Genomic DNA, 12422 nt, shown 5'->3' with positions numbered 1-12422 from the left:
CCTGGAACCAAGCAGACCTGCAGGCTGGCTGGGAAAGAACTGAGAACTCAGGGTAGACAGACGTCAAGAGATGGGGTGGCCATTTCACCCCACCTTCTTTCTCCTCCCCTTGCCTCTCCCTGGCTTCTGTCCCATGGTCATTCCCCCCTTTCTCAGGCCATAGACACACTGCATTGTGTGTTTGTGAAGGACGAAAATTTCTTCATCTTGGGGCCAGAGCGGTAAGGCTTTTACCTTGCACGCAGACAACACAGGATGGACCTCAGTTCAAATCCCAGCATCCCATATGGTCCCTGAGCCTGCCAGGAGCAACTTCTGAGTACAAAGCCAGGAGTATCTCCCGAGCACCGCCGACAGGTGTGACCCAAAAACAAAACAAAACAAAGAAAATGTCCCCGTCTTTTTACATGACTCATCTGCAGGGCCTATGACAACAATTGCCAGGGGTCCTGATATCACTAGGTACCCAGCCAGCTCTATTTGCTTCTCCTGGACCCTCAGCACCAGGTCTAAGTTAGGTCTGTTTGGAGCAGTTTTTATTTTTTAATTTAATTTTTTTATTTTTATTTTGACCTTATTGCCTTACATATCTTTCACAGTAGTATTTTAGGTACATATTAACATTGAATCAGGGGAATACCCATCACCAAATTTGTCCTCCCCCCAGCCCCATTTTCTTTCTGCAACCCGTATCCCCCAGGCTGCTAGAGTAAGTGGTCCCCTCTGTATCTAGCTTACTATTAGTGATCATATCTGTTTGGTCCTGGTACCCTCCCTTGTTTCCCCCTCTATTTGAGAGGCAGAGTTAGATAGTTGGAGTTATGTGGTTTTGTTTGAAGGAAAGAAAAGCAATAGAATGGGGTAAAAAAAAAATTAAATAAGCTGAAAATGAGCGGAGTCTTTCTAGAGGCTTTCAACCTCAGTTTGAGAGGACAGGAAAAAGGTAATTGAAACACCACAACAATACAGAAAGAAATATCAAATTAAATATCCAGTGAGCACTACAGCAATAAAGACAAGCACCACACTATAGTCTCAGTCCTGAAATCAAACCATGCCGGAATGGAAAAAGAAAGAGAAAGAAAAAATAAAATAAAATAAAATTAGAGACATCAACTTCAATATCTACACCAAAATAAAGAAGTCAAAAAAATCAATCATAAATATATATGTGGATAAAAGGATTATTTTGTGCTTTTTTTTTTCCCCCTGCATAGGCACAGTAACTATTGGGGACATTATAGAGGGAATTCCCTTGGCCTGCAGATTCAGGGTTTCTCCACCCCTGAAGTATACTGTCATGGGATTAACTATAGACTCCTTGCATGATCATTTACTCTCCCCTCGGTGCTTTTGTGGTGTATAGAAGACTTCTGCTTCGTCGTGGATGGTAAAATCAGACCTCTGTATCTAGAGATCTTGGCGTCTGTACAGCTCAAGGAATGGGGCTTATGATGAAGTCTTTGTGGTTCTAGCAGTTCTGCTTCTTCAGTGTCGTTTTAATCCATCTTCTGTAGTTGATGGTCTTGGTCATTATGCTGCTTCTAGGATGGAGCCTGGGTGTTTGGAGCAGTTTTATTGCAGGCTAAGATGCTCACCCTCCTGGCCTGGGGCCAGTCATTCTGGAGATTAGCCGTAATCCTGGGAAATGTGCACTGACCCACAGACAAGTGGTGCCAGCCTCAGGCTGGCCTGGAAGGGTGTGTTTTGTGTGACGCTTTTCTGCAGGCAAGGCCCACGAGCTGTGTCTGACCACCGTGATAATCTCAGGGCAGAGGGAGAGAGCATACGTTTGTGGTTCCTTGTCCTCGGTCAGCGGTTCTGTGTCCTCGGCCAGCATGGCAGTCGGGGAAGCAGCATGATTTCCTGCCTCCGCAGAGAGTGGGGGTCTGTCACCTGCTTGTCTCCTGGGCCCGGTGCATCAGTGAGCTCAGCATGAGGTCAGGCGGAGGGTAACTAGCAGGTGTGGGAGCCCCAGGAAGGAGGTACAGGCTGTCTGCCGGTCATGCTCAGACACCACCTGACTCATGCAGAGGAGCCAGGGAGCCAGGCTCTTGTTTCCTAGGCTGTGGAATTTGTAGGCATTCCTGGACCCTTTCATGGCTTTACAGTGGAAAGTGTGTGGCATCAGGCATTAGGAAAAAAGCACTATATGCTTGATCTGTTTTGGAGCCACACTTAGCTGGGCCCAGGGCTTACTCCTGAATCTGTGCTTAGGGGTCACTCCTTGCGGGGCTCAAGAGATCTTAGGAGTGCTAGGGATAAAACCTAGGTCATTTCCTTACAACACAAATGCCTCCACCCCTCTACTATCTGTGGCCCTTACTGCCTACTCTTAAGGGACCAACAAGCCTGCTGGTTTTCCATCTGGGGACTCTCTTCTGTCTACACAGTGGGGAGTGTTGGAGCATCAGCTCTCCTATAAGGCCAGGAGATGCCAGACTGCTCCCTTCCAGCTACCTTAGTGGGGGGGGGGGCAGTCACCTTAGAGGGGTGCCTCGGGCTACCCTCTCTGCCACCAGGTTTATAATCATCTTCTTCCCTGGAGTAATGGAGGTGAGGGGTGGGGAGGGAGAACTCTCCACTTTCCACTCGACCTGGATTTGCAATCTGTTTGTACTCCACACTTTTTCCAGCTCTTCCTTACATACCACAACATTCGTGATTTTCTGTGTGACTAAAATGGTTTCTAGTGCATTGTCAGGTTGTATATCTGTCTAGCTCCAAAATTTTTCCACAACCTGGTACCCCTCCGCCATTCCTCCCTAGTCCCCAGCAATTGCTAGACCAGTGTCAGGCCCTGAGGATGCACTGGGAGGCCTTACAGACTGTCTGATGGTTCTGAGGATGTCCTGGAATAGGAGCTGCAGCCTGATTGTCGTTTTTGGGGACCACACCCAAAAATATTCTTAATTCTTGACTGTTTCTAGGGAAAAAATGGAATTCCCTAGATTTGGAGGAAAATATTCAAATAGGTCTCTAAAATCAGTGTATATGTAGATGTGACTTCCTATACAGTGGTCCTCTTTGACTGCCAAGCCTAATCCATAAACAATTCATCTATACAATGTATATAGCCCCTCTGATATATTTCACCTCCCCCACACCAGAGCCCCTTCTACTCCCTCATCTCCCAATTCGGATTAGTTATCTTCCCCTCAATTAACCCTCTTTACCCTCAGTTCTTTCATTTGTTAGGCACCAAGACCGACCTCCTGCCCCAATAGATTCTGCCCTTTAGCATACCCCTACAAAGCTCATTATTACTCCTTAACTCTCTTACCCCCAACCATTAGTACCCCACATTTACCCTTTTTAACTTCAGTACTATACAGTCCTAATCACAGACCAAAGTCTTGCATTGAATTTAACAACCCCCAACTATTTCAAAAGACATAAAATGGACACATATGTTTTTTGAATATTTTATGTGTATTTTCTTTAACAGCTATAACTCTTCCTAAATAATCTTTTACTGTGAAGATTCTACCCACTTTTTATCTTGTCTTCTCTTTGTGAGCTGTTCAATAAGGAATTTTGGTAGAAGAGTCCCTCAGTTTAATGCTTACGATTGAACCATGTCATGGGGATTGTTAGACTTGTTCTTATGACCCCCATATGCGCCGATAATGCCATGTGGCATTGTTCCTTGTTTGCATAGGCACATTAAAATGGGAAAATACTATACATACAAATAAGTTCTTATCTAATAGAGATTGGAACACACAAATCTTTTTTTTTTGGGGGGGGGTTTGGGTTTTGGGTTTTGGGTTACACCCAGCGGTGCTCAGGGGTTACTCCTGGCTATCTGCTCAGAAATAGCTCCTGGCAGGCACGGGGGACCATATGGGACACCGGGATTCGAACCAACCACCTTAGGTCCTGGATCGGCTGCTTGCAAGGCAAACACCGCTGTGCTATCTCTCTGGGCCCGGAACACACAAATCTTATAGTGCAAAGGGACCTTACATCCTGAATATTGATATAATGACCTGGCACAGGCCTCAGAAGAATGAGCATCCTCCATTCATTCACCCCTGAACCAGGGAAGCTATCTGCAAAACATCCAAGGTTTTTTATAACAATACCTGGAAGCAATCCTCTACCAGGGAAGACCCTACCACTGCTCTGACATCGACCTGCTCAAGAGACTTCCCTTAACACTAAGAAGACTTGACAACAACAACGACCTGCTTACAGGACTGGGTTCTCTGCATTGCCCTTTAATTGTAAGGTGAAACGAAAGGACACTCTGCACCATCCTGACTGCAATGTAGGATATGCAGATTCAAGGATCTTTAATACAGAAACATGATACCAACAACAGAGACTGTGTGAAAAATAAAAGTGTATTGGTACTACAGACAATGACCTGGATTGGACTAACTAGTTTGCCTGGAGCCTAGAGTTGGTCTTATGCCAGGAAACTTCAGGGGTAGGGTCTCCTTGTATTTAAGCCAATGCTTTTCCTTTCCATGTCCCTCATATTTTGGTGGGCCTATGCAAACAATAATTGCCACTCTAACACTGTTTTTACTGTGCTCCTTTGACTCTAATCCTTAAGAAAAGCAACTCACTTAAACTTTTAAGGTTAACTTAAACTAATATGCATGTGCATGGAAATGTAAAAAAGTACTTTGCCTTCAATGTTTAAGGAGTTACATAAGTTTTATGACTTTAGATTGCTTTGTGTGCTGCTAAGAAATATTATGTACTACAATCTGGGGACTTGAGGGACAAAGTAATTGTACATGGGTTCTGTTTTATTTTTCTTAATGTTCTTTGGCTGAAAGTTCAAAGTTAAGATATCAGCAATGGGACTACTGAGAATTCTGTTTATGGGTGATTGTCCTTCCACTGTAACTTTACGTTGTCCTCTTTCTTTACATTTTTGTTCTCATAATTAAAAATAAAAAATTAATTTTAAAAAAGTGTGTGCCATAGAAGCTGATGGGGGTGGAAAGAATGGGAGGAAAACTGGGGACATTAGTGATGGGGAATGAACCCTGATGAAGGGATGGGTGTTGGGACATTGTATGACTGAACTCAACTATCAACAACTTTTAACCATGTATCTCACAGTGATTTATTAATAATAATAATAATAATAATAACAATAAGAATAATAATAGTCACAGCCATCAAGTAGGAGAGCCAAGAGCTGGATGCTGAATTTTTTTTTTTTTTGGTTTTTGGGTCACACCCGGCGGTGCTCAGGGGTTACTCCTGGCTGTCTGCTCAGAAATAGCTCCTGGCAGGCACGGGGGACCATATGGGACACCGGGATTCGAACCAACCACCTTTGGTCCTGGATCAGCTGCTTGCAAGGCAAACACTGCTGTGCTATCTCTCCGGGCCCGGATGCTGAATTTTAAACCTGGGTAGATACAGGGTTCAGGGGTGTGGACTCACTGGAGGCACCAAGGGGCCCATTATGGCCAGAGCTCGAGGTCCATGCTGTGAGGAGGCTGCTAAAGGTCCTGGGGACAGAGGAGCTGAGGACACAATCCCTGAGTCCTGTGAGGGACTTGAGGGACATCCTGCAGTCCTGGGCCTCAGCATTGCCCAGACCCACTGGCCAACAAGAGGGGCCTCTGCTTCCTTGCATTGTGTACTGGGGCTGCACCCAGAGGGGTCCTGCTGTGACCAGACCTGGGGCTGAGGGAGGGAGGGAAGGAAGGGCCAGTAGACTTGGTCTAAGTAGGGTGAAAGAGGGGATCAGAGGGGAAACTAGGTGTTTCTCCATGTTTGTATTAAAAAAAGCAAATGATTTCATTTGGGAAACTGGGGGCTTGGTGGCGGGAAATGTGCAGTGGTGAAGGGTGTTGGACAGTATATGAAGGAAACTCAAACTCAAACAACTTTGTAACTGTGAAAAGAAAGGGAAGAATAAATGTATTATACACATCAAAATTAAAAGCATGATATCAACCTTTAAAAAAGCAAACAAGCAAGCAAATGTTTCCTCTGAGAAAAAGCCATGCAACAAAAGACATCCTAGGACCCCAGAACCCCACTGTGACTGCCAAGGGGCTAGGATTCTATTCTGCCTTTCTGGTGGGCAGGAAAGTCCATGCCAGCTGCTGTTTACATGAACTATGAGGCTGCACCCCCTCTCTGCACTGGCAAGGGAGGGGCTAAACTGAGTGTCTGCAAGGCCACCCAGCCCTGTTCTCCTTGGGATCCCCAGATTGCTGGGGTCTGTGCTGGTGCCCACACCTGGGATCTCGTGAGCTGCCATATCTCCTGTGGGGTGCAGGGGTACCTCTCACCAACCCCCTGCATGCTGAAGACCTCATCGGTGCATGCTGGGTCTTATAGGTTGTAATCAGAGAGCTCCCTCTGCCTCAGGCCTGGACCCAGACATGCCCTCTGTCTCTTCCTGGATCTCAGAATCTCTCATTGAGCCTAGGGGGTGTCCCCTCCCCCACAGATACCTCCAAGATAACACTTTTCCATCCCAGATTGGAGAGACAGGTGCATGTTGAATGCCTGATTAGACCACCCCACTCAGCTCCAGGCCCTCCAGGGTCTCCCCAGTACTGTCAGGTGTTGGAGGCAGCCTGAGAACCCCCGAGCACTGAGGAACAGAGTCTGGGGTCCCCTAAGCACCATCAGGGTGGCCCTGATGATCCCCAGAATCTTTAGAATGTGGCCTGGTAGGAATCCTCCCTTCTCAGGGCATCTCTCCAGCCTGGGAGAAACCCACGATGGTGCCTGTCCTGGTGTGAGGGTGCAGAGCCCATCCTGGGGCATCCCACATAAAGCCGACAAAGGAGTCAGCTAGTTGCTTCTCTTTCAGGAGGATGAGTGCGAGGTAGTGACTCCCACATTTAGGTGCACTCTGAGTCCCAGGGCGTTCTGTCTGCTCAGAGCTTAGGGGGTTCTTCCTGAGCCCTTCAACAGTTCCGACAAGGGGGCATTTAGTAAGAGTGCCCTGGTGCTGGATGACAGTGAATTTAGATACCTGCCTATGTCAACGGGCATCTCTGCATGGAACCAGATTCTCATCTGAATCTCAGTGACCAGATATGATGGGTTCTAAGGTCCCTCCTTGTTGTTTGGTTTGTGGGCCACACCTGGGGGTGCTCGAGTGACCACATGGTGCCAGGCAATGAATCGGGGCCTCCTGCACTCAGAACTATTCTCAGCCCTGTGAGCTCTGAGGCCTCCTGGGCCCTATGTTGGGCGCTGTGACTCCCATTCAATGCCTTCTGGGGGGTGTACTCCACATCAATGTTTCCTGTTCTCCTGCCAGGTGCAGTAGCTAGAGTCTGGACTTTGGAACCCTGGGCTAGCTCCTTGGTGGTGTTGATGCTGTGATAATCACTCCAGAACCCCAAGATCAGCACTGACTCACGCCCCCTTTGCTCTTTGTGCCCCACAGGGCTACCATCCGATGCCACACGAAGTGGAGATTGCACACACCAAGAAGCTCTTCCGAAGGAGAAGGAACGACCGCAGGTAGGACAGGCTGTGCTGCCATATACCGCTGCTTTGTTCGTTCTACCCAGGCTGGGGCACTACAACTGGTGCTGATTGATTGTGGCAGGGTAGCTACACGTCCCTGGGGGTGGTCCCAGGATGTGACCAGTAGGGCAAGTTGCTTTTCCTGCCAGTCGAAGCAACATTTCTGGGGCATCTGCCCAGTGCTCACGTACTCAGCCTCCTGGGACCCTGGAGCTCACAGCACCTTTTGCCCTTTCTCCTCCCCATCTCCTCTGGGACCAGCGACTGCCCAGGCTCCTCTGGCTTACCAATGCCCGTAGGACAAACAGAAACCAGGCTTCCCGCCTGGGAATCAGCCCATAATCATAAGGCTCCAGAGTGAGCCCCCATGCCCCCACCACCATGGGAGCTAGCAGGGAGCCAGGGCCATTGGGCTGTGCCTTTGTTTCACCTTAAGACTCTGGTCCTGGAAAGGGCATCATGAACTGTTTCCAATAAAAATCTCCAGGAGCAGAAACATATTTGTATGTGGGGTCACTCATGCTAAAATGGGGATGGTAGGGTGGGGTTGGCAGTGAGTATATTTTTGCTTGGGAATACAAACATTATTTCTGGAAGGAAATATTTTTAACTGGAGGGAGGAAGACAAGGGAGGGAGAGAGGAAAGAAAAAGTCAGAAGAGGAGAGAAAGATTAAGATAAAGGGGAGAGAGATTAAACAGAGAAAAGGGAGGACAGATGGGCTGGAATAATAGCACAATATAGGATGGATGCTTGCTTTGTAGGCAGCTGACTCAAGTTCAGTCCTCGGCATCCCATATGGTTTCCTGAACACTACCAGGAGTGATTCCTGAGTACAGAGCTAGGAGTAAACCCCAAGCACTACTGGGTGTTGCGCAAATACAAAAATGAACAAAAGAAAAATCCTTTATGAGCGAGAGGGCAGGGAGTGCAAGGTGTTGGCTGAGGATTTAAGTGAGTGGTATGAGGTGGTCTCCACTATTGGAAATGTACCTCAGATCCAGGCCATGGTGTGGTTCTCCCGTAGTGAGCAGAGAATGTCCCTAGCCAGGACCTCCCTGGAAAGTAGTGGGTCTCCTGCTGACAGAGCCCCAACTCTCTCACCTTGGGTGCTGAGTGCCCAACCTCCCCTCACTACTCAGCTTCTCCCCATCATCTGTCCAGTGGTTGGAGGTGGCTGAGTCCATCCTTAACAGCCACAATGTAGCCTGCGAGGGGAATCTAGGGAATGGTCCTCTCAACCCTGTATTCTCCCACCTCCCAGCACTTCTGAGCTCCAGCAGAGAGGCTGGAACTGAGGCTCTTGCTGCTGCTGCTTCTGACCTGTTCAGCTTCATAGAGGCCAAATCCCAGTTTCTGGGTTCCCAGAGAGGATGTGGAGGGCGACATGGATGAGGAATGGGGTTGCCAAGTATTGGGAGGAACCAGGGAGAGCAAAAGCCCTTCCCACCACCCTGTATCCATTTCCCTGGTAATGTGAGTGTCTGGAAGTGAGGGGTCCTGAATGAGAATCCCCCTGCTAACCACCTTCCCAGGGTCTGGGCCATGCAGGCTACAGTTCAGCATCTAGCCTGGCCAATTCCCTCCCCTGCAGACTCTGGCACTTGGTTCTGTGGGTGACCCTGTGGCCTCCTGTTCATCTCTGGGCCAGTATGTGGGTACACTCTGGAAAGAGGCTGGCCACAGAAAGTGGACCCCAATATGATGAAGCTCATGCCTGGGTCAAGGCCAAGCTTAGCAGAGGAAGGGATCTGGGATGGGTGGTTCTGTTCTGGAAGGGCTGGACAGGCTGTGGCTGACACAGGTCTAGGAGCTGAGCCCCAGAAAACTTAGTCATTCACCTGTGCTGGAGACAGGCTCCAGGAACAAGTATTGGCTCAGTGGAAGCCTGAGCCTGAAGTCGGGGTGGTAAAGGCCAGTAAACTCCCCTTCCTCACCTGGACAGAGTCAATACCTAAAGTCCACAGTCGTGATTTACTCAGCCAGCGTGGAATGGGTAAGGGCAAAATGATGTTCCCCCAGGGCATTGTTCACACTGAAGGGACAAGTAACTGAGATGCCAAGGCCAGGCCCTGTCTTCTTGCTGGCCATGGATCACTCCCTAGATTGCACTGTGGATGATCCATGAATGATCATGGTAGATCATGGTAGATGGTGCAGTGGTTCGTGTGGTGAATGATCTGTGGATCATAATGGATAATGCATTGGATTGATTGGTTGATGGTCATGTGATCACAGTAGATGTTGAGGTAGATCACAGTGGATGATGCAATGGATCTCATAGCGGATGAAGTAAGTGGTGCAGCAGTGGCTACTGCAGCCTTACTGCGCACCCCTCCTCAATACTTCTGTATTGACCTTGATGATGATTGAGTGCTTCGGAAAAGCAGCTAAGTTTCCCTGCGCTGGGGACTTGCTTTGTTCTGGTAGTGCCAGGTAGCAGAATCTATTGACAGGAAAGCTCAGGTTAGCCTGCGGATGGTCCTTGTGAAAGTAGTCCAGGCTCAGGTCAGCTGTGGCCACTCGTTAGTTCTTTGCTCCCAGCTCCAACCCTCACACCGGCCAGGCTCTCTTGGAGCTTCCGTTTCTCTCATTCCTTACAGGATCATTTGCTCCAGGTTTAAGCTTTACCCCATGCTGGGGGCATGGCTCAGTGATAAAACACTTGTCTTTACTGTGTGAGTCCTGGGTTTGATCCCCAGCACTGCAAGAAAGAAAAGGAAATCTGGCTTCTAAAGCCTTGTGGACACTGTTGGGGCCAGCAGGGAAGAAAGCCCTCTCCTGTAACCTCTGCCTCCCACCCCACACACCCAGCACTGCTCCCAGGGGTCTGAACTGTCAGGAGACACTATCCTCAGTTCAAATAGAAAGGTGCAACAGATGACCTGAACTCCCCTTAAAGATACTTTCAAACTTGAGACAGCTCACTGATGGGAGAGAGTTCTTGTTCAGGAGGTGTTTCTCAGATGAGGGGACAAAGTGAGTTTCATTTTCTTCATACAGATAATTCTGCCTCCAATGCTTTGTCCTTCCACATGTTGGGGACCTGAGAACTGGAAGGAGAGCTCAAGCTCCCTGCTCATAGGGTTCAGGGCAGACGGGCAGGCAGAGAAGGGTCATGGTTACACCACTGACCTTGGCTGACCTTCCAAGGGCATCCCTGAGCTGTGGGACTTCCCCTCCTTCACTGCCAAACACAGAGCAGGGAAGAGAAGACCAAAGGGGAGGCAGGAACAGATGTTCCTGGGACTTAGGACCCAACCCAGAAAGGCAATACAGCTGCATTGACCCTGCGTCACTGTCATGGAATTGACAGCAAGTGTGTGTGTGTGAGTAGAAGTGCAGGCGGCAAAGCTCCAGAGGGAAGATACTCCAACCAGATGCCTGAGAGCAAAGGCTCTGGACTTGTTTCTCTACAGGGCATCTGGAAGCTTGTCTCTTGGTTTCAATACCTTGCCAGTTTATTTATTTTGGTTTTTGAGCCATGCCCTGCAGTACTTAGGGCTTGCTTCTGGTTCTGCACTCAGGAGTCATACCTGGCTGGGCTCAGGAGACCTTGTATAGTGCTGGGGATTAATCCTGGGATAATCATGTGCAAAGTAAAAGCCCTACCCACTGTACTATCTTTCCCAGCCTTCTTGGAATCAAGAGTGTCACCTGGGCTGCTCTCAACGGGAGAGCAGGTTAAGGTCTATACTCTAAGGGACAGGATTGGTATTTTTTTTTAGACCTGAGCCATTTCGGGGAGGGGGGGCGGGGGGGGGGGGGAAGGCAGGGAGGGAAGGAGGTCACCTGGCTCAGCTTTCCCTGCATTGCCCTATTCTGGTATGACACCATCTCCAAAGCCCTCACCGACACGACCATCACTGTCATCCCATCATCTGGAGCCCAGGGGACAGCGAGACAGATCAGCTCCTCGTGCCCCAGGTTTGTCTTTCCTAGCACGGAAATTGCCCTCATTAAGTCCTGGCTAAAGATAGATGAGGAAAAAATGGGACAGGCAGGCCCCCACCTGGCAGGCAGCCCTGTCAGATTCTAAGCAAAATGAGTCAGATAGGGATTATTTTTAGGCTCCTTCTCCTCCTTCCCCACGCCCACCCCCAGGCGGGCTCTCCTGGAAAGAAGAACAGCTCACTGCTTGCAGCCAGATGTCCTAGCCCCGGATTGATGGACGGGAGGCCCCGTCTGTGTGTGCCTCAGGAGGGGCAGACCACCCTCTGCACAGGATCTGACTGTGCTTCATTACTGCTTGCAGCTTCACAATTCACAGAGAAGGAAGGAAAAGTCTGGGGGTCCCTTGGTCCAGGGCTTTTGGTGCTGGTTGCTCCCAGCTTGATCTGCAGCTCCGAAGCTGAGCTTTCCTTTTCCCCTTTCCCAGCCTGTTGGCTGCATTCTAAAACCCGAAGCCTCAGTGGCCAAGAGGGGAAACCAGGGGGCCAAGGATGCTGGCAGGAGAGGAGACAGAGGATGCCTGCCTGGGATGGAAGAGCAGGCGGGCTGCAAAGAAGGAAGCTGACCACTGAGAAATAGTGTCTCCACATGGCCTGGGTCTGGACTGGAAAAGGAGCAGCCCCTGGGGGTAGCCTCTGGCTGTCTCATATGCATTAGGCTCAGTAGAAAATGCCCACCTGAGCCTTCTCCCTCACTGTGGCTCACAGAAATAAGCCATTGAGGGTCATTAAGGGGCTGGCCAGCCTCATCTTCCAGCAGTCAGGGGGTCTGGAAGAAGCCAGATCCATTAGAGCCCATTGTCATATCCCAAGGGCAGGGGTACTCGGCCTACAGGATGCCCTGAAGTTTCCTGTACTGGCAAAGTCACAAAGAGTGCCAGACTAGGTCCTGTCCTAAGGGTGCTGCCCACAGCTGCCCACTTCACCTCCTGTGGTGTGTGCCCCTGCCCTGCATCTATCTGAGTAGGGATACTGCATGAACCAGACAGGTTGTCTTTGTCCG

The 12422-nt window shown here is 49.3% G+C and overlaps 2 protein-coding genes across 2 annotated transcripts in view; one reads left to right on the top strand and one right to left on the bottom strand.

Annotated features, from left to right (window-relative positions):
- SMAD2 (SMAD family member 2) overlaps positions 1-12422 on the bottom strand; it is a 961241-nt gene that overhangs the window by 665185 nt on the left and 283634 nt on the right. The gene's annotated exons all lie outside the window — the stretch shown is intronic.
- CTIF (cap binding complex dependent translation initiation factor) overlaps positions 1-12422 on the top strand; it is a 177422-nt gene that overhangs the window by 45589 nt on the left and 119411 nt on the right. The window contains exon 6 of the mRNA XM_049781546.1: positions 7388-7464. Coding sequence (XP_049637503.1) covers positions 7388-7464 — 77 coding nt within the window. The remainder of the gene's footprint in view (positions 1-7387; positions 7465-12422) is intronic.

This window comes from Suncus etruscus, chromosome 10 (assembly GCF_024139225.1).
Source record: "Suncus etruscus isolate mSunEtr1 chromosome 10, mSunEtr1.pri.cur, whole genome shotgun sequence".
Lineage (NCBI taxonomy): Eukaryota > Metazoa > Chordata > Mammalia > Eulipotyphla > Soricidae > Suncus > Suncus etruscus.
This window is presented reverse-complemented; position numbering and strand designations above follow the sequence as displayed.